At 39.7% G+C, this 20268-nt stretch overlaps 1 protein-coding gene across 6 annotated transcripts in view; it reads left to right on the top strand.

The window, feature by feature from the left end:
* Ubxn2a (UBX domain protein 2A) overlaps nt 1-13543 on the top strand; it is a 50540-nt gene extending 36997 nt beyond the window's left edge. For 5 of the 6 annotated variants that reach the window (XM_004627561.2, XM_023710906.1, XM_023710910.1 and 2 more), the window contains 5 exons: nt 510-648; nt 7027-7133; nt 8735-8872; nt 9986-10144; nt 13095-13543. In XM_004627561.2, the coding sequence (XP_004627618.1) occupies nt 510-648; nt 7027-7133; nt 8735-8872; nt 9986-10144; nt 13095-13287 (736 nt within the window). In that variant the 3' untranslated portion in view covers nt 13288-13543. The remainder of the gene's footprint in view (nt 1-509; nt 649-7026; nt 7134-8734; nt 8873-9985; nt 10145-13094) is intronic. The other variant, XM_023710909.1, reaches the window with a different exon arrangement.
* Nucleotides 13544-20268: the final 6725 nt, after the last annotated feature.

The following is a 20268-nucleotide window of genomic DNA, read 5'->3' as shown; positions in this document are numbered from 1 at the left end:
ACTTATACAAGCAAGACATTGTCTCAAAAAAAAAAAAAAAAGCAAAAATAGGGAGGGAAGTGGGTAACATGAAAAGACTTTAGCTGTGGTATGTATGTGTACCAGTTGCTCACAGTGAATGTAATCATTGTGTACAGCAAGCATGTACTAATAAAAATGTAAAAGAAAATCCAAGTTGTTTACTCTGGACTGGTGGTTCTCCATCTGGTGAGATTTTTGTCACCAGACAAATTTGGCAATGTATAGAGATATTTTGGGTTGTTATAACCTTTGGGGAGATATGCTTGTTATTGCATCTCATGAGTAAGAGCCATGGATATAAACATCTGGAAGCACAGTCCCTCTCCACATGTCAGCAGAGGTGCTTTGCTCTAGAAAGGGATGGACTTCCCTAAGACCTTTCTGTTACTTAGCAGAATGACTGAATGGCAGGCATGGAGGTGACCATGAAACATCCCTTCCTTAGAAGAGTATGAAAATTTTTGTAGCACTTTTTTTTCTTTGTTTAGGGTTTGTGAAACAGGATCTAACAATCAGCCATTTAATGATAATCGACAAAGGAATTGTGACTATTTTGTTGACAATCTTTTTGAGGAAGCTCAGAAGGTTGGAGCCAAATGCTTATCCCCTACTGAACAGAAGAAACAGGTAAGAGTATGTTGTTGTTTTTTTCTTCAGCATTTCTCAAAATACGGAACTCCTTTTTGTCTTTTTGAGACAGGGTCTCCCTCTGCATTTCAGGCTGGGCTTGGACTCACTTTGTAGCCCAGGCTGGCCTCAACCTCACAGTGATCTTTCTGCCTCAATCTCCTAAATGCTGGGATTACAGACATGCACCACCATGCTTGAAGTAAATGCGAATTTATAGAAGGTCCTTGAGGTCAAAACTTTCTTCTTAATACCAAGATACTTACATTTTCAGTGTTGAGCTTGAGTAGATACTGCAAAAAGCATTGTTGAGTAAAACTGCTGGCGTCCTGGCAGGAACAAGGCAGAGGCAACAAACAACCAGAAATTACTACATTCTCTGCTTGCATTTGTAAGGAGATGTGAGAGCCAGCTTGAGAGGAATGTCCTTGTTGAAGTAGTGAGACATGGTGGTTTTGTTTTCTTGGTTGGTTTGTTTGTTTGTTTGTTTTGGACATAGCAATTTTATTAAGTCCCAGACCTTAAACACATCTTCACAATATGTGTAACAAGCATAGCATTTCCACAATCCATAGAGATGTCTTCAGGGAAAGCCCAGTTGTTTGAGGTAGGAACTGAACTATCTGCTTTTTCTTGGCAGTTATTACGTGCAAATGGTGTGTATCTGACTGTGGTTTACTCAGACTTGGATATTTCAAATTCCTGACAGTACTTCAGGGGAAAAAAACTCTACAGATTTATTGCAGTTTCACTTTACCAGTGTTTTTAGTGAAAATAGAAATTTTGGAGAATTACCATCATGTACTCGACATCTCTTGAAAAGTTTCCTGGGTCGGGAGTATTGCTCAGCAGCACAGCACCTTCCTGGCAAGTGCAAGGTTCTAAGTTCAGTTCCCAGTACAGAAAGAAAGAAAGAAAGAAAGAAAGAAAGAAAGAAAGAAAGAAAGAAAGAAAGAAAGAAAGAAGGACCTTTTTGTATCTATATACAAAATAGTTAGGATAGATATAAAGTTACTTTCTCTTAATTTAGTGAAAAGAAAGATTTGTACTAATAGTGTTTGGACAGGATATCATGTCTGCATCTTTTTTTTTTTTTTTTGCAGAACCAGGGATTGAACTCAGGCCCTTGCACTTGCCAGGGAAGCACTTAATCCACTGAACCATCTCCCCGGCCCCATCATGTCTGCATCTTGTACTATGAATAATCACTACAAAGACAGTGTGCAATGTATTAATTATTGAAACTGTCCTATTCGGTTTTGAAACTGTCTCATTGCTATTTGTTTCTCAATAAAATTAATACAAAAAATTAATAAGATCAGTTTCGGGGCTGGGGAGATAGCTCAGTAGAATAAGCACTTGCCTGACAAGCGCAGGGTCCTGAGTTCAATCCCTGATACAGAAAAAAAAAGTGTCATTGCAGTGAATATAGTTTTTATTGCATAATGAAATGTACCAGTGGGGGCCAGGGAGATGGCTCAGTAGAATAAGCGTTTGCCTGGCTTACATAAGGGCCTGAGTTCAATCCCTGGTTCTGCAATAAATAAATAAATAAAATAAATGTAAAGTTCTAATGTACTTTTTCTTAATTATTGAAACTGTCCTACCAATTTGATTTGAGAAAAAAAAAAAAGAAATGTACCAATATTTGGAAACCTCACTGATGTAAGTTCATGTTTGCATGAAAAGAACTATGTGTCACATACACTAAAGTGTTTTAATGTAATAAATATATGAAAAGATCATGCATGGGTTTCCAATTTCATACTCAGATTCTTTCTTGCTTGTTTTTGTTTGTTTTCTTTTTTCCTTTTTCTTTCTTTCTTTTTTTTTTTTTTTTTTTTTTTTGGTGGAACCGGGGATTGAACTCAGGCTCTTGAGCTTGCCAGGGAAGTGCTTATTCTTTGTTTTCTTGAGAGTTTTCTCGATGTCACACAGGTTGGTCTTGAGCTCACTATGTAACCCAGGCTGACCTCAAACTCGTGTTTCCTCTTACACGAGGAAGCCTTCCCAGGGCTGGGATCTCTGGTGTGCTCTGCTATACCTGCCTCAAGCATGTTAAACTCCTGAGAATTTATGGTTGGATCCTTGGATGCCATTGGTGGAAAAGTGGTCTTTCTCCGTCTGAGAAGGCAGTCCTCCACCAAGTCATGTGCAGCTTAGGGAGGAGCACACATGGGGCAAGGGAGGAGGAAAGAAACATGCCCATAGCCAGCCATGTCAGCCCAGAAATCTGACAAGAATGGGGTCAAGATGTAGCAGCTGGGTTATCCTCTCATCCAAACTCTTTAGTCTTAGCAGTTCAGTTTCTCCCGAGAAACAAATACACTGACACCTTCTTTATTTCTCAAGTAGGGTACATGTCTTCTCGGGGAGACATTCTGTCCTTGTCCCTGAATCGTGAGTTCTGTTCTGTGTGTTTTCAGTTCCATCATCTCCCAATAGTTCCTCTCTTACATCATTTTTAGAAGCCAGTCTTGAAATAGCTTTATCAAAAAATGTGTGAAAAGACACCTGTGGAATATATGGGTTAAAATTTTGCAAGGCTTAATTTGCCCATGTTCAGGCTTTGTTGATAGCATATGATGTTGATACCTGAGCCTTTGTGGCATGTCTTCTGCCTTCAGGAGTTTTAGAATCTTCCCTTTAGCCCAGTGTTCTTATGCACCTTCATGCAAACCCTTTTCCATTTGTTCAGACAAACCAAAAATGTTCCTTCCCATTAGGGGACTCTTTTAATGTTTGTCTATCTTTGAGACCGGGCCTCACTTTGTAGTTCAGTCTGGCCTTAAACTCACTATGTACTGCAAGCTGGCCTGAAACTCCAGGCCATCCTCCTGCCTCAGCCTCCTAAGTGCTGGGATTATAGGCCTGTGCCACCAAGCACAGAAGACGACATTTTTCTTGTTGCAGTTTTGCTTTCTTTTGCCTGATGTTAGAAGTTCTCTTCTTAGATCATAGACCTCTTGGGCTGAGTATCCTAATTACTTTTCCCTATTTTCTGCCTCTTTTTTGTTTTACTTTAATTCTTCAACTTTATATTGTTATTTAATTGTTCAATTTCTAGGAGTTTTTTTTTTTTAATTTATTTATTTTAGTGTGTGTGTGTGTGTGTGTGTGTGTGTGTGTGTGTGTGGCCAGCTCAGCCCACCAGGGGGCGGGGCTGGCTGGCATGTGGTGCTGGGGGATTGAACCGTGGTCCCTGTGCTTTGCTAAGCTTTTTTTTTTTTTTTTTTTTTGGTGGAACCGGGGATTGAACTCAGGCCCTTGCACTTGCCAGGGAAGTGCTTATTCCACTGAGCCATCTCCCCGGCCCCTTAAGCTTGTTCTAATTAGGTGCTTTAGACCACTGAGCCATCTCACCAGCCCCTTCTAGGAGTTTTTGTTCCCTGAGATTTTTCTACTAATTCCCTTTCAAATACCATCTTCTCTTACCTAAACATATTATGATCATTTTGGGGAATTTGTTTTGAAGTTTCTTCTCTTTTACTTAGTGTCTTCTTTTACCTAGTACTAGAAATTGAACACAGGATATTCATGCTGAGCTATATTTCCAGCCTTTTTTTTGAACTGGATCTTGACCAGGCATGGTGGCACTTGCCTATAATCCCAGTACTTGGGAGGCTGAGGCAAGAGGTTCACTGCAAGTTCAAGGCTAACCTAAGCTACACAGTGAAACCCTGTCCCACAAAGACCAAGAAAAAAGAAGGAAAAAAAAAAACCCCGTAAGATCTTGGTGAGTTGCTCAGGCTGGGTTTGCTTTGCTCCTCCTGCCTCAGCTTCCCTTAGTGCTGCATTATACAGGTGTGAGCCATCACACTACCTCCTCTGTGTGATTTTGTTTTGTTTTTCCTCTGTATCTGTTTTCTCTGGGAGAGAATGCCAGGAACAAAACTCAGGACCTTATTATGCTTGCCAGGCAGATGCTGTACCACTGAGCTAAATCCCTAGCCCTCTTCTGTGTTTTCAATGTTGTTTTTCTGTTAACATTGTTTAAACCAAAGGCTTTTATTTTTATTTATTTATTTATTTATTTATTTATTTATTTATTTATTTATTTTGCGGAACCGCAGATTGAACTCAGGCCCTTGAGCTTGCCAGGCAAGCGCTTATTCTACTGAGCCATCTCCCCGGCCCCTTCAATGTTGTTTTTCTACATACACGGATACCATGAAAGCAGAGATCTGGCAGTGTGATCACAGGCTTGAAAAAGGATAATGTAGCTGAGTAGAATGGCACACATCTATAATCCCAGGAGGTGGAAGCAGGAAGATAGTGAGCTGGTGGCCACCTCAGCTATATAGCAAGCCTGAATTACATAATGAAACTCTGTCGCAAAAAAAAGCAGTACAAAAGATGAGATAGTGTAGTGCTGAGGAGATGGAGTCTGGGCTGGAAATGGAGCTCAGGAGTAGAGCAGGCTTAGCATGTGTGAGGCTCTAGGTTCAGCCTCCACCCCTCCACATGAGGAAAGAAAAACAATGGAGTTTGGATGCAAACTCTTTGGGTTCAAGTCCACCTGCACTCCCACCAGTTTATAGCTTTGAGTAATTTAGTTGACCTTGCTTGTTTTGTTTCTCTGCTTATCAAAGGCTAGTGATGCCTACTTTATGTGGATGGTGAGAGGCATTGGATGCAAGGCCCTTTACATGCTCCCTTCCTTCCTCTCCTCTATTCTGGTGCCCTTTGCCTTGTACCCTTGCTCTGTGGTCACTCCTGGCAGCAGGAGCCCAAACTAGTGGTGCAGCCCAGCCTTATGCTAAGCTTCCTGAACTGTGAGCCAAAATAAATCTTTTGCTTCATAAAAAAAAGAAGCATTCATAAGTTTACATCAGGAAAACACCTTCAGCACTGCCTTGCATACCTGCCTGCATGCGTGTTGTGTGTGCTGACACCACTGTGTGGCCATGCACTGGTACACCCTGGACTCTGCCCCAATGTGGTACATAAGGGCACCACTTGCCTATTACCTACCAGGGCTTCCTGAATACTTCTGTTACCTACCAGAATGTGCATCTTCACAAATAACTGTCATTGTGTAATGTTTGGGAAATAATGACATGGAAAAGATGTGTTTAGCACCAACACACCACAGATTTATTTTTCAGATTATTTTTGATCCATGCTTGGTTGAATCTATAGCTAGGGAACCTGGGGTACGGACTCCAGGTGTTGGTGCTGCTCCTGTTGTGACTTTTCCCCAGGACTTCAGTGGGCCATCTGCTAAATATTAGACACTCAGTAACATACACGTACAGATTAATGAATGTAAGAAGCAAGGTTGTTTTTGGTTTGCTGTCTTCCAGTCAGTTCTGTGTTTGGCCTGAAGCATCTCTGCATTCTGCTGAATTCCCAGAGCATTCTACGTTACTGCAGCAGTTCATCCTGTGTCTTACCAGATGGGTAAAATGCATATTGTTCTTACAAGCTGAAGACATTTAGGACTGAGATACTGATGAACCTGGTGTTGGTATTTATATTTACAGGAATAGCCATTGATTAGTCATAATTTCTTCTGTTGTATATCTGATTTCATGTTCTATTTTATTATGTTGGGGATTGAACTGAGGGAATATTTTACATTTGAAGTTAACTGTTCAGAATCCATGAGTTCATAAAATGGCAGCCAGTGCTGGGAGTACATACCTGTAATCCCAGTACTCAGGAGGCTGAGACAGGAAGATTGCTGCAAGTTTGAGACCATTCTGGGCTACAAGGTGAGTTCAGGGACAGCCTGAACTGCATAATGAATGAAACACTGTCTCAAAAAGCCAAAAAAAAAAAAAAAAAAGAATCTGTAAAGTATATAATAATAGAAATTTTCAAAGTTGTATTTTTGGGTTCTTTTGAGACAGAGTCTCACTATCTAGTTCACATTGGCCTTGAACTGACTATGTGGCCCAGGCTGACCTTGAACTCATAGTGATCTGTCCTGCCTCAACCTCCTGAGTGCTAGGATGACAGGCCTGCACCTCCATACCTCAGAATTTTTTTTTTTTTTTTTCCTTTATGAGATAGGGTCTTGCTGTGTAGTTCAGACTAGCTTTGAACCTACTGCATAGCCCAGGCTGGCCTAAAGCTCATGGTCATCCTCCTTCCTCAGCCTCCCAGTGCTGGGATTATAGACATGTACCAGGATACCTGGCTTAAAGGTTACAGAACTTGGCACAGGCACATGAGCACGTGTTTCCCTGGTATTGAACCCAAGAAATTTGGAGTGAGCTACATCCCTATACTGGGCTAGAACTTGAGACCCTTCTACCTCAGCATTCAGAGTGCCAGAATTACAGGTGTACACCATCATGCCTGTCTTTAAAGGATTCATCTACTACTATTATGTTTTATTAAAATATACAATTTTTTCTTACTACTTTGCAGGTAGATGTAAATATAAAATTGTGGAAAAATGGATTTACAGTCAATGATGATTTCAGAAGTTATTCTGATGGTGCGAGTCAGCAATTTCTAAACTCCATCAAAAAGGGGTAAGCAGTCTTAGTGGGTAGGATATTTTAGGCATGTTTTAATGTCCTTTGTTTTGATTCTTTGTAATGTTAATCACATACACCTACACATTTATGCAAATACTTTTTCATTTATAAATTCATATCTCCTGTGGGAGGCCGGGTAGTGCTGGAAATTTAACCTAGGCCTTCTTACTAAGCTGTGTCCCCAGCCAGCCTTTTTATATTTTGAGATTACTCCTCACTAAATTGTGAAATTGCCCAGGCTGGGCTCAGATTTGTAATCTTCAGAATGCTGGGGTCACAGGTTCAGATGAGTTTTCTTAAGGGACCTACTATTTTTTGGGGGAGGGTAGGGATAAAACAAATTCTCATTGTGTAGCTCAGGCTGGCCCCAAACTCAAATCAATCCTCCTGCCTCAGCCTCCGGAGTGCTGGGATTACAGGTGTGTAGTTCATACCCAGCCTCCTACAATTGTTAATTGAAAGAAGTTTAGGAATTTGACTTCCATTTAACAAAAATCTTAAACAAAATCACTTTGCCTACTTTAATACTGTATCTTCTCTATTAAATTTATGCTTAAATGTTTTTAGTATCATTAACACTGTAAAATTTATAATTATGATTCAAAGTATTTTACATAATTTATTCAAAATGGGGTTTTTTGAGGTTTTTTGCTTGTTTGTGGTTTTTTCTTTTTCTTTTTTCTTTCTTTCTTTTTTTTTTTTTTTTTTTTTTTTTTTGGTATGGCAGTGGAGATTGAAACCTTTTTTACTTTTTATTTTTGAGACAGGGTCTTACTGTGTCGCCCAGGCTCACCTCTATCTCACTATAGTCTTCCTACAAGTCTTCCTTGGGCTTGACACCGCTCTCAACCTGATTTGTAATTTTATTTTGAGACAGTGTCTTTGGTAGGAAGAAATGTAAAAACATTTCTAAAAAATCTTTTTGTTATCTTACTATTGTCATTTCCAAAGTCTTTATTTTCCTAGCCAATTTTTAGTTCAAAGTGGCCACCTATAAAAATGATCAAACTGAGTCTGGGCATCGTGGTACATTCCTGTAATCCCAGCACTTTTGAGGCTCAGGCCAGAGGATTACTATAGGTTGGATGCCACCATGAACTACACAGTGAATTCAAGGCGAGCATGAAATACATAGCCAGCCCCTATCTCAGCCATCCCCCAGAAAGATCAAATTGTTTAAATTCAGCAGCATATAGTCATCTAATATTCTATTATTTTGGCACTATTTTATTGTTAGTTTTTTGTTGTTGTTAATTTTTTTTTTTTTGGTATTGGGGATCAAACTGAGAAATGTGCTTGCCAAGCAGGCACTTATGCCGCTGAACTATCTCCCCAGCCCCTTTGGTATTTCAGATACTCATAATTCATGAATTTATGACCTTAAAAATGATATTTTATCTTTGAGTTTTTTTGTACTGTTCATATTATTTGGCTATATTATTTTAATTACCTTTAGTTATTTCACTGTAGAGAGTATTATATGCTTTATTTGTATGTATTTTCACATATTTTCCAATTCTTTTTACATACTCAATGTCTTTTTAAGACAGAAAAAATATTGAGAGCTTTATTATCTTGTTTCTCTTCCTTCCAAGGGAGTTACCTTCAGAATTACAGGGAATTTTTGATAAAGAGGAGGTGGATGTTAAAGTTGAAGATAAGAAAAATGAAGTTTGTGTGCCCACAAAGTCTGCATTCCAGCCGTTCTCAGGGCAGGGGCACAGACTGGGAAGGTGAGGATTTCATCTGCTTTTCATAAGCAGAGACCTGACTGATAATTCAACCATTGTCTTTTTTTTTTTAAGTTTGTTTTTGCTTTTGAGGTGGGGTCTCACTGTGTAGTCCAGGCTGATCATGAACATGCAGATCTTCCTGCCTCAACTTCCTGAGTGCTGGGTCAGGGAGATGGCTCAGTAGACTAAGCACTTCCTTGGCAAGCACATGGGCCTGAGTTCAATCCCCAGTTTCACACACACACACACAAAAAACTTTCCTGATTGCTGAGATGCACCACCACACCCAGCACAAATGAGATTTCTTAATGTTATTTTTTATGAGGATTCAAGTCATATTTACCTTATGCCACTAGTAATTATGGAAGCTTTTTTTTTTTAATCAGATAGAAAGACCTGGCCTATCAATATCGAAGGTTTATATTGGTTTTTTGAGATGGAGACTCACTGTGGAGTTCAGGTTGCTCTTGAATTTACTGTGTAGCCCATGCTGGCCTCGAACTGTGGTGATCCTGCTGCCTTGGGCCCCCAAGTGATGGGATTGCAACTATGTGCCACCATCCCAGCTCAAAACTTTTAGTTTCATGTTTTTCCATCTTTTTCATACCTAACAATGCCTTATGCCAGAATTTGGAGATACAGGATTATTTTGCTTTTTATAAATTCTCATATTTTAGTTATCAAAGTTTGAAAGGTGTGGATGTATGCATCCATATATCCAAAAATATTGGCATGTGGCTTTCAAAATATTTGGTTTCCTTTCTTTATAACCCAACAGATAATGTCTATATAGAGAGCTTGTAGTTTATTTTAGAAATTTTTCTTGGGCATTAAGTAAAGCTAAAAATATATAGATCTTTCAATCATTATAACAAGTATTCTGTAAAGCACTATTCAAATAACACTAGAAGCAATTTATTCTAAGCTTATAAGGTATTCAATATGCATAATTTTGTTAGATACTTACAGACATTATATATTAACATAACAAATATATTTGTGTTATTATTGAGGAAACAGTTGTGATGTATAAAAATCTTAAAAGCTGTATTTAATATACAATTTTTATAATAATGGTAAAAATATGTCTGGCTTATTGTTTGGATTTTCTAGTGCAACACCAAAAATTGTTTCTAAAACAAAGACTATTGAAGTTGAAAGTAAAAATAATCTGTCTACTGTTTCACTGAATAACTTGGAGCCCATCACTAATATACAGATATGGCTAGCCAATGGGAAAAGGATCATCCAGAAATTTAATGTTTCTCATAGGTAAGTCCTCCGCTTTAGTATTTTCTTATACTTTTCAAAGTTTCATATTGTTTTTTTCTCTTAAGAATGAATGAAGGGGGCCGGGGAGATGGCTCAGTGGAATAAGCGCTTCCCTGGCAAGTGCAAGGGTCTGAGTTCAATTCCTTGTTCCGAAAAAAAAAAAAAAAGAATGAATGAAGGGGCCAGCCAAATAGCTCAGCAGATTAAAGTGCCTATTTAGGGAGACGCAGCGGCAGGGGTTCCATCCCTGGCATGCTGTGCCATTTCCACCCCTGGTGCACACTGAGGTCATTGAGACTGGGCGTGGTAGCACACACCTGTAATCCCAGCTCCTGGAAGGCTGAACACAGCTGGATCTCTGAGTCCAGTCTATGCAGTGAGACCCTGTACTAAAATACAAAAAAAAAGAATGAAGGAGCTGGGGATGGTGATGCACACCTATAATCCAAGCATTTAGAAAGGTGAGGCAGGAAGATTTTCATGTGTTCAAGCCCGGCCTGAACTACATAGCAAGACTTTCAAAAAACAAACAAACAAACAAAAAGACTATATTATTATTATTATTATTATTATTATTATTATTGTCTTTTTGAGACAGGGTCTCACTATGTAATTCAAACTGGCCTTGAACTCACTGTGTAGCCCAGGCTGGCCTTAAACTTGTGATGATCCTCCTGCCTCAGCCTCTTAAATTCTGGGATTATAGGCACGCACCAGTACACCCAGCCAAAAAACACTAAATATGTATCAGTCTAATAATACTGGGGATATTTCTTGAGCAGTAGAATTAAATACTCCAATTTGTTCAGTAGCTATCTTTATATTGTGTTAGTGCACTTAACAGAGAAATAGACACAGATGCTTTTTTGTTGTCTTTTTTAGACAGTCTTTCTGGGTGTGATGATGCACACCTGTATAATTGCAGCACTCAGGAGGCTGAAGCAGGAGGATTCTTGGGAGTTCAAGACCAGTCTGAACTACATGGTTAGACTGTGTCAGGAAAAAAAAAAAGGTATCTCAGCTCGGAACATCTTGCTTCAGCCTTCTGAAGTACCTAGCAGTTCATGATGACCTTGAACTTCTTATGTAGCACAGCCTGGCCTCAAATCACAGTGAGCCTCCTGCCTCAGCTTCTAGAGTGGTGCCAACACATGCACCACTTGTCCAGCTAGTAGTGAGCACTTTTAAAAGAGATTTTGGGGGCCGGGGAGATGGCTCAGTAGAATAAGCACTTGCCTGGCAAGTGCAAGGGCCTGAGTTCAATCCCTGATTCCGCCAAAAAAAAATAATAAAAATAAATAAAAGAGATTTTGTGTCAGGCTAGGAGAGTAGCTCAGTACTACAGTAGTTGGCTAACATGTGCAAGGCTTAGACTTGATCCCCAGTGTTGCAAGAAAGAAAAAAGGAATTTCACATCAGCAGTCCACATGATGGGGGGCATTATGTGGAGAAGCCAAGTATTTTGATGACTGAACCAAAAACAACTCGGGGGATCAGAGTGTGACTGATGCACAGGTTTAGGGAGCAGTCAGTGTGTATTTCCTCCTTCATGGGAGTGCATGCGTGACCTAATAAATGTTTGTAAAATTACATCTAAAAGTGTTTTCTCAAAAATATTAAGTAGAACCAGACACCTGGATAGAGTGGCATACACCTGTACTCCCAGCACTCAGGAGGTTGAGGCAAGAGGATCAATATGAGTTCTAGGCCAGGCTGAACTGCATCGGAAGACCCTGTCTCAAAAAGACAAAATAATCTACAAACTCTTTAAGTGTTGAGAAAATGCACTGTCACAGTCTAATTTTTTTGTTTGTTTCTGTCTTTTGAGACTGGTTCTTGCTCTGTAGTCAAGATTGGCCTTGATAACCTACATTAGCCTTGAATTTACAGCAGTCCTGCCTCAGCCTCCCAAGTGCTGGGATTATAGACATGTACCACAACACCCAACTAAATTTCTAAACATTTTAGTACTACATAAAATAATGATGTGTCTTAAAATTAATGGCAGCCTAGTTTTGAGCAACTGTGTCCTGTCTCTTTAAATATAGTAAACATTAAAGTGAACATAATGTTGAGCTACATCCTAGCCCTGTATTCCCCATACTAACTGAAATTCTACTTGCACTGTATTAACAATTTTCCTAGGGGCTGGGAAAATAGCTCAGTAGAATAGGACCTGAGTTCAATACCTGGTTCAGCTAAAATACAAATTAAAAAATTAAAAATTAAAACATTTTCCTAATTGGAGTTGAAGCACAGCATAATGTGCTATTTAAGAAATATATCCTGTGTCTTTGTAGGATCATCATTTTGACCATTTATGTTCCGTTCAGAGATAGATACTTAAATGCTTTATTTAGGGGTAGATACATAATTGTTTTATTGTAGCAAATCTCAAATTGGGCATGGTGGCTCACACCTGTAATCCCAGCACTGGGGAGGCTGAGGCAAGAGGATTACAAATTCCAGCCCAGCCCAAGTACCACAGCAATTTAATAAGACCTTTTTTTTTTTTCAAAAATCAAAAAAGTAAAAAAGAAGTTAGAAATGTATCTGAGTCAGTCAAAAGGCCCTGGGTTCAATCCATAGGAAGCCCCTCCCCCCATAAAAAGGGTGTCCAAAATGATGGATTAAAGCCATATGTAGTGGTACATACCTGTTGCTAGCACTAAGGTGGCTGAGGCAGAAGGAGCACTGGGAGCTGGGAGTTCAAGGCCAGCCTGGGCTACATAACAAGACCATGTCTCAAGAGAAAAGAAAAGAAAACAAAACAAATGCTAAGTTAACCTATATAGTAACTTGATTGCTTTGTGTGTTTTACCACATCCAGATACCTTTACAGCTTATATATGTGGCGCTGAAGTAAGCACTACTTCACAAGTAGTTCTTAGCTTAAATTAGCTAACTCAGGTTTCACAAAATTATATGAGAAGTTTATGCTATTTTACAGGGTAAGTCATATCAAAGACTTCATTGAGAAACACCACGGGGCTGAGAGCGCCTCGCCCTTCTCCCTGGCAACAGCGCTGCCCTTCCTCAGATCGCTGGATGAGACGCTTACTCTGGAAGAAGCAGATTTGCGGAACTCCGTCATCATTCAGAGACTCAGATGCACCGCCGAGCCTTTTCGAGAACATTTGTAGTGCTGGTTCTGAGAGACTGGAAGCTGCACAAGTGTGGTGACTGGGAATAGATGGCAGAAGTAGGAGAAAGGAGAAGTCAGGTGTGCTGGACTTTCGTTCTAGTGATATTTATTTTTTTTCCAATGAGGAAATTTTTAATAATTACAAGTTAGGAAAGTCACGGATGACTGGAAGCTATATTTGTTACTTTTTTCCTAAAGGCTACTCAGAAAGAAAAATATACTTATTTTCAAAATACCAATTATTCAATATAAAATAAATGTCTTTTAGAATCAATATGGATGAGGCATGGTGGCACAGGCCTGTAATCCCAGCACTCAGGGGGCTGAGGCAGGAGGATCACTGTGAGTTCAAGGCCATCCTTGGCTGCATAGTGAGTTCAGGGATAGCTACATAGTGACACCCTGTCTCAAACAAAAGATGGTATAAATTAATAAAAATGTTCACAGCATTAGTTACTCAAATATTTCCAAATAGTAGATACTTAAATGATAGCTATCTCAGAATTTTTACATAGGAATACATTAAAAATGATACATAGCAGATGAAAGCATCAATGTAGTTATTCTGTGCCTCAAAATAATCAGAAGCCTGGCATGAGCTGGGTATGGTGGTGCATACCCGTATTGTGAGTTCAAGGCCATCGTGGGGTACATAGCAAGGCCCTATCTCAAAACAAGACCAAAAAAAAAAAAAAAAGCCAACCTCTAGGATGACCTGTTAGCTGTGTCTGAACCTTAGAGCATTCTTAGCTTTCACTCTGCTGGGAAGATATGTTCAAATATTTATTGCCATCAGTTTGTAAATTGTATTTTTACTTAGTAAAATTGTGCAGTTTAAGAGACTCTCAGTATTAATCTGCCTACTCACCTTTCTGTACTTCCTAAAACCTGAATTCTTTCTGGAAATCCCAATTCAGTGTTTCCCTCAGCATCTGAAAATTAGACTTGATTTTAGTTAATGCTTGGAATTAGCCTTTTGTTTGCTTCCACTCACTTGGAATCTGAGAATTAAATTTTGTGTTCACTAAAGGATTATATGTTCTGATGTATCCAAGGAAAGTGTGCTTTGTACATTAGATTTTTAACAAAATCAGTCAGACTTAAGTATTTCAGTTAGACTAAATCTCTGTTCACCAAACTGTACAGTGACTTCAGGGCAAGCCTGAACCTCATAGCAAAACTGCGTCTTAAAAAAAAACAAACAAACAACTTCAGGAGCTATTTTGTAAATGGTCATTCAGTCATATTAAAAATAAAGTATACATGGAGTCTATCAAGGATTACATGGCATGAAACACAGTAATGTTCATAGAGTATTGAATGTGTGTTGGAAAAGTGTTTTAGTGGGTAACATAAATATTATATGCAAAATTCAAAGTTCTAAACTATGTATTTGTGTAAGAATAGTAATTTCCAAGCCAGGCATGGTGGCATGTGCTACCCAGGGAGGCTGAAGATCACCTGAATCTGGAAATTCAGGCTAGCTTGGGCAACACAGAAGGACCTCATCTCATAATACAGTGGTACCTTAGTTCATGAACTTAGTTCTCCATGATTCTGGTCACAAACTAAACTGGGCAAGAACCAACTTGAATTTCCCCATAAGGTTAACATTGAACCTAACTATTGAATTTGATTTGGTTCTCATCCAACTCTGTTTGCAAACAAAATTGTGGAAAGAGAGTTTTGAATCAAGGAAACACTGTACTTCCAGGACAAAAGACCCAGTAGGAAAAGTGGCATTGCATTTCTTTTTCTATAGATATTTTTACTTAGAATATAGATGGGATTTTATTTGCTTCTGCATTCACTATGTGGCACTATCACGTGTCACATAGCCCCTAGAAGATACTATTACACTATATTTAAGAAAGAATGAAAAAAAAGGGATAGTGTTAACACTTAGTATCCCTCCAGAAAGGGTTTTGACCTCCCAGACCCCTGCCTGAGTCTCAGGCCCTGCAGTGAGTCTCAGGGTCCCAGCACATAGAGCAGGGAATGCTTTACAGTATGAGGAAGCCAAGTGTGAGAATCACTTGGCCAACTTCAAGGATACCTCTTCCTCCACCTGCCCCCAACGTTCCAATCTGCTGTTATCTGGAATGGGTCCCAGAACACTGCATTTGAAACGTTGATTGATTCTCAGGGATGTATACAAGGACTGTCACTCCTTGGGAGAGTCTGCCCTGAGCTGCCACCCCGAGAGAGAAAGCCTGTGTGACTGGCCTGGTTAGTGGAAGACGCCGCAAAAGTGGCACTGCTACCTCTAAGTCTTCGCCTTGTCACCACAGTCTCCCTTAGGCAGTCCCCCCTTAGCCTGCACTAACCCTGACATAACCTATGCTTTGTCCATAGCACAGATGAGGTCAGAGTGTGATATTTGAGTGAGATTTTTACTGCAGGCTTAGGAATCACAAAAGGGGACTCAGTATGTAAGTAGGTGACACCCCTCGCCCCAGCTGCTTTAAAGGTGCTTCTTTTCCTCCCAGCCATCTTCATGGCAGATTGGGAAGAATGGAAGGACAGAGTGAGCCTTTCCTTCCATCCTTTACCTAGGAAATGATGTAACTGTCAGTTACATAGCAGTGTCAGAGACCTCTACTGAAGCAGAAATAATGATATTCTTTTAAAAAAAATTAGGTGATAAAAATCTGTGAGCTTCTTTCAGACACAGAAAATAGCTTATGACAGTATATATTCAGGAATCTATGAAAATGTTTCATCTACACCTATTACGAAGCATTTTGATTTTCATAATTATAATCAGTGTATGGTTCTCCCTATATTTCTCTAGGCCTGTCTTATGAATGTTTCTGATATACTGACAGAAAAGCCCTCTTTGTTGCCAGATGTGATGGTACAAGTCTCGAATCCCAGCACTCAGGAGGGTGAGGCAGGAGGATTCCTGTGAGCTTGAGGCCAGCCTGGGCTGCACAGTGAGACCCTGTCTCAAAGAGAAACTAACAAAAACCACCTGTACAGAATTTCCCAGTTCCCAGTGAGCCAGAAGACATGATGGAGGTTCCTTGTTTTTGTTTTTGTTTTGTTTGGGGTGTGTGTGTGTGTGTGTGTGTGTGTGTGTGTGTGTGTGTGGTTGAGACAGGGTCTTGTTGTATAGTTCAGGCTGCCCCTAACCTAACTATTTACCCCGGGCTGGCCTCAAACGTGCGGCAGTCCCCTACTGCAGCCTCCTGAGTGCTGGGATTACAGCCCCACCTCACCCAGCTGATGAATGTTACTTGTGCATACATGTAAAGTAATCCATCCCAGGGGGCCAGGGAGATGGGTCAGTGGAGTAAGTGCTTCTCTGGCAAGCGCAAGGGCCTGAGTTCAATCCCTGGTTCTGCCAAAATAAATAAAATAAAGACTGAGCTGAAAATAATCCATCCCAGTGAGGGGGCCCCACAGGGAAAGACCTGTCATCAGCAATAACCATCTTTTTAACTGTGAAAACTTTTGTTATGAATAGTACTCTTAAAGGTTTGCTAAAATGATAATCATTTATCTGAGAAAGCTGTTTATTTGAGGCTGGGTGTGGTGGTGCACACTTGTAATCTCAGCACTTGGGAGGCTGAGGCAGGAGTATCACCATGAGTTCGAGGCCTGCCTAGACTACATGGCACGACTTGTGTCTAAAAAGAAAAAGCTGTTTAGTTGGAAGTTTATTTTTATTTTGTGGAACTGGGGATTGAACTCAGGCCTTGTGCTTGCCAGGGAAGCGCTTATTCCACTGAGCCATCTCCCCAGCCCTAGTTGGAAGTATAAAGGTAGAAAGTTGTTGATTAAAAATGTAAAATACACAGTACATGCTGACTTTGGCAAACATGAAATGAATTTGCCAAGGGAAAGAAAACTTGAAAATAAGCAAACATTTCAGATGTGTAATACAATTTGACCTAGCAGTTGTTTCAAAACTCATCAGTTCAGAGTAATTAGGGCAGATAGTACATTTCTAATTTTATAAATTCTGATTTACTGGTTAAATTACTCATTATCAAAGTTAAGAATAATCTTCATGTTTTTCTCGCTCAGTATACTTTTCATGATGTTTCAGTGTATCGATGTGGCATAATATATCCATTTATTTCAGTGCCTTTTGAATGCAATAGTTGGCTAATGATTGAAGAACTGCTTTCTTAGGGATGAAATATGTTTCATTAAAAGGACTGTGAAATAATTTACATTTATTAAATAGTTACTTGTAGAAATATTTGTAATTTTTATTTGGCTTAGTGTGAAAATCAACAAATGTTTACTAGGTGCTTTTGTACCTTCATTTAATATTAAGAACGTAAAAATATGATATTTTTAGCGCCAGCTTCTATGGTTGTGCTTATATTTTAAATCATCCTTTGTTTTGTGTCCTGAGTTGAACTAGTATGAAGATTTGTCAGTGAAGTTTATGCCTTTGTTCTGACTTCCAGCGTACAAACCATGTATGTAAAAAAAAAAAAAAAAAATGTTCATCACACTAAATCCTCAAATAGAAGTGGCTTACACTAAGATTTATCTCTTTGTCTTTGTTTTAAAGGTGGTGGGGTTTTTGTGGGGCCTTTTTTGTTTTTCAAAAAATTATAATAGAAATGTATGTGGTGCAGCCATGCTGACATGCTCTTTATTTTTTTTTAATTTTTATTTTTTTAGTAATAACTTTATTGATATATAATTCACCCTTTAAGTCATATAAGTGAAAGGTTTTTAGTGTGTTCACTTACATAATTATCACTATAATTTCCATTAAACCCAAATGAAATTCTGCACCTATTCACAATAGTCCATTTAAGGGTTCATGCAATTCATAATCTTCTTTCACTTAGCAATGGTCCCAAGGTTCATCATGTAGTATGTATCAGTACTTTTTATAAGAAACAGTAGTCCATTGTATGAACATACATCGTTTTATCTAGTCAGCAGGTAGTGGACATTAGGGTTGTTCCCAGTATTTGGCTATTGTAAATGATTCCATTTGGCTATTGTAAATGATTCCATTCTTGATATTAGTATACATATTTTGGTGTTGACCAAAACCTTAAAATTTAACCCATAAAGCAAAAAGTCAAAACAGAAGAACTCTTATAGTTAAAATGAAACTATACAAATTTGTATTCCAAAAATTGTGCATGTTTCAAAATTCAACCGTTTTAATACACAACATCACAAAACCGTTTCATGATTGGAAACTGGATCATTATATTATCACAGAATGAAGAAATCCTTAAAGGCTAGACATTCTCTAAGATCCCTTCTTACATGACATTAACAACTTACTATGTCCTGCCTTCTCACCTTGAATGGAAGAAGTACAGATCAGGCTTTAGATATTTGTGTCTTGGGGACATGATCAATAGCCTCACTGAATCTCTTCCAAGCCTGAAGCACAGCTGGGCAGGTTAGACTGGACCTTGGCCAGAATGAACACAGTGAGCTACCTGTAAGTTCCTCCAACTCATCTTAAGTTCTTGGCTCTGTCATCAGTTCCCAACTATGCTTTGGCTCCTTCAGGTTCTAACCTCTGCCTGTTCTTGGGCAGCTTTCCATGTTCACAGATAGCATGACTGCTGACTGTTCCCTGCCAGCTCTCATGCTACCTTCAAGACTAAGCTGAAGTCAGTACAGTTCATATGCTGGTATAATGCCGTGGACTCTTGGTCTAGCAAGTGGTCTGAGAAGGTCAGGATTCTCAGGAGGTTCTCAGTGAATGCTTGTGAATACATGATCCCTAAGACTTCACATCCATACTGTGTACTTGAGGGTAAGGGCCAAATCAGTTTATGACATAGCTGCATTTATCATTTATGAATTGATAATATATTTCCTTAATAGTCAGGATACATGGTAAGCCCAAATTGAATTGGGGTATCTCATGAACCATCATGACATATTAATAAAAATATATTACCTTGGGGCTGGTGAGATGGCTCAGTGGTCTAAAGCACCTACTTAGAACAAGCTTAGCAAAGCACAGGGACCACAGTTCGATCCCCTAGCACCACATGCCAGCCAGCCCCGCCCCCTGGTGGGCTGAGCTGGCCACACACACACAAATAACAAAATAAATAGTCTTCAAAAACTGTGTGATAATAAATTTCTTTTAATATATATATATATATATATATATATATATATATATATATATATATTACCTGGATTTATCTGATAAGGATAGGTCCAGAAGTGTAGCAAACACATTCTAAAGATTTGACCTACTAGAATCATCAAATAGAAGACTTAAAGAGGAGGATAAACTAATCAGTTGTATCACTTGCTTTGTATTTTGGAACAATTTTATTTGTACCTACGAATTTCATCAAAATTCTGTGAATTTTACCTGACTTCAGCACGTGAGCCCAGTCTAGAAGCTGAGTCACAGTCTACTGCTGGGCGGCCCTGCCAAGCTCTGCCACTCTTTAAGGGGAGGGTTTCCCTGGGAAGCCAGCTTTTTCAGATAGCTGCAGGGCTCCAGTTGAGGAATATCAGGGTTCTGCTGGTAATACTTCTGCAGCTGCTCTAGCACTGTGGGCAGCCCTACCGTGGAGGCATAGAACATGGGCCCGCCCGTGTTCCGCGGCCAGCCATACCCATGCAGGTAGATCACATCAATGTGCTCTGGGCCAGCAGCCATCCCTTCTCCCAAGATCCGGAAGGCTTCATTGATGAGTGCGTACAAGCAGCGCTCCAGGATCTCGCTCTGCCCAATGGCACGTGGTTGGATGTGATGGGTTTCTCTGTACTCGGACAGGAATTTGGAAAGCCAGGGGTCAGGTTTGTGAATCCTGCCCAGTGGCTCTGACATGCTCTTTAAATCACCAGGGACCCCATCCAGAGGCAGCCAGGGATCAGGTCAGAGGCTGCATGGTGAGGCTGGGATTTCAGAGGTCTCCCAAAGACAGTCCTGAGCCTGTGGCACTAGCACAGAGGGATAAAAGTGGCCTGGTGGAAAGAAGCGAGGGCCCGCGGGCTGGGCATCCAAAGGGAGTGG

This window comes from Octodon degus, unplaced genomic scaffold, assembly GCF_000260255.1.
Source record: "Octodon degus isolate 3935 unplaced genomic scaffold, OctDeg1.0 scaffold00019, whole genome shotgun sequence".
Classification (NCBI taxonomy): domain Eukaryota; kingdom Metazoa; phylum Chordata; class Mammalia; order Rodentia; family Octodontidae; genus Octodon; species Octodon degus.
The sequence above is the reverse complement of the archived record's forward strand: the minus strand, read 5'-3'. Positions and strand labels throughout refer to the sequence as shown.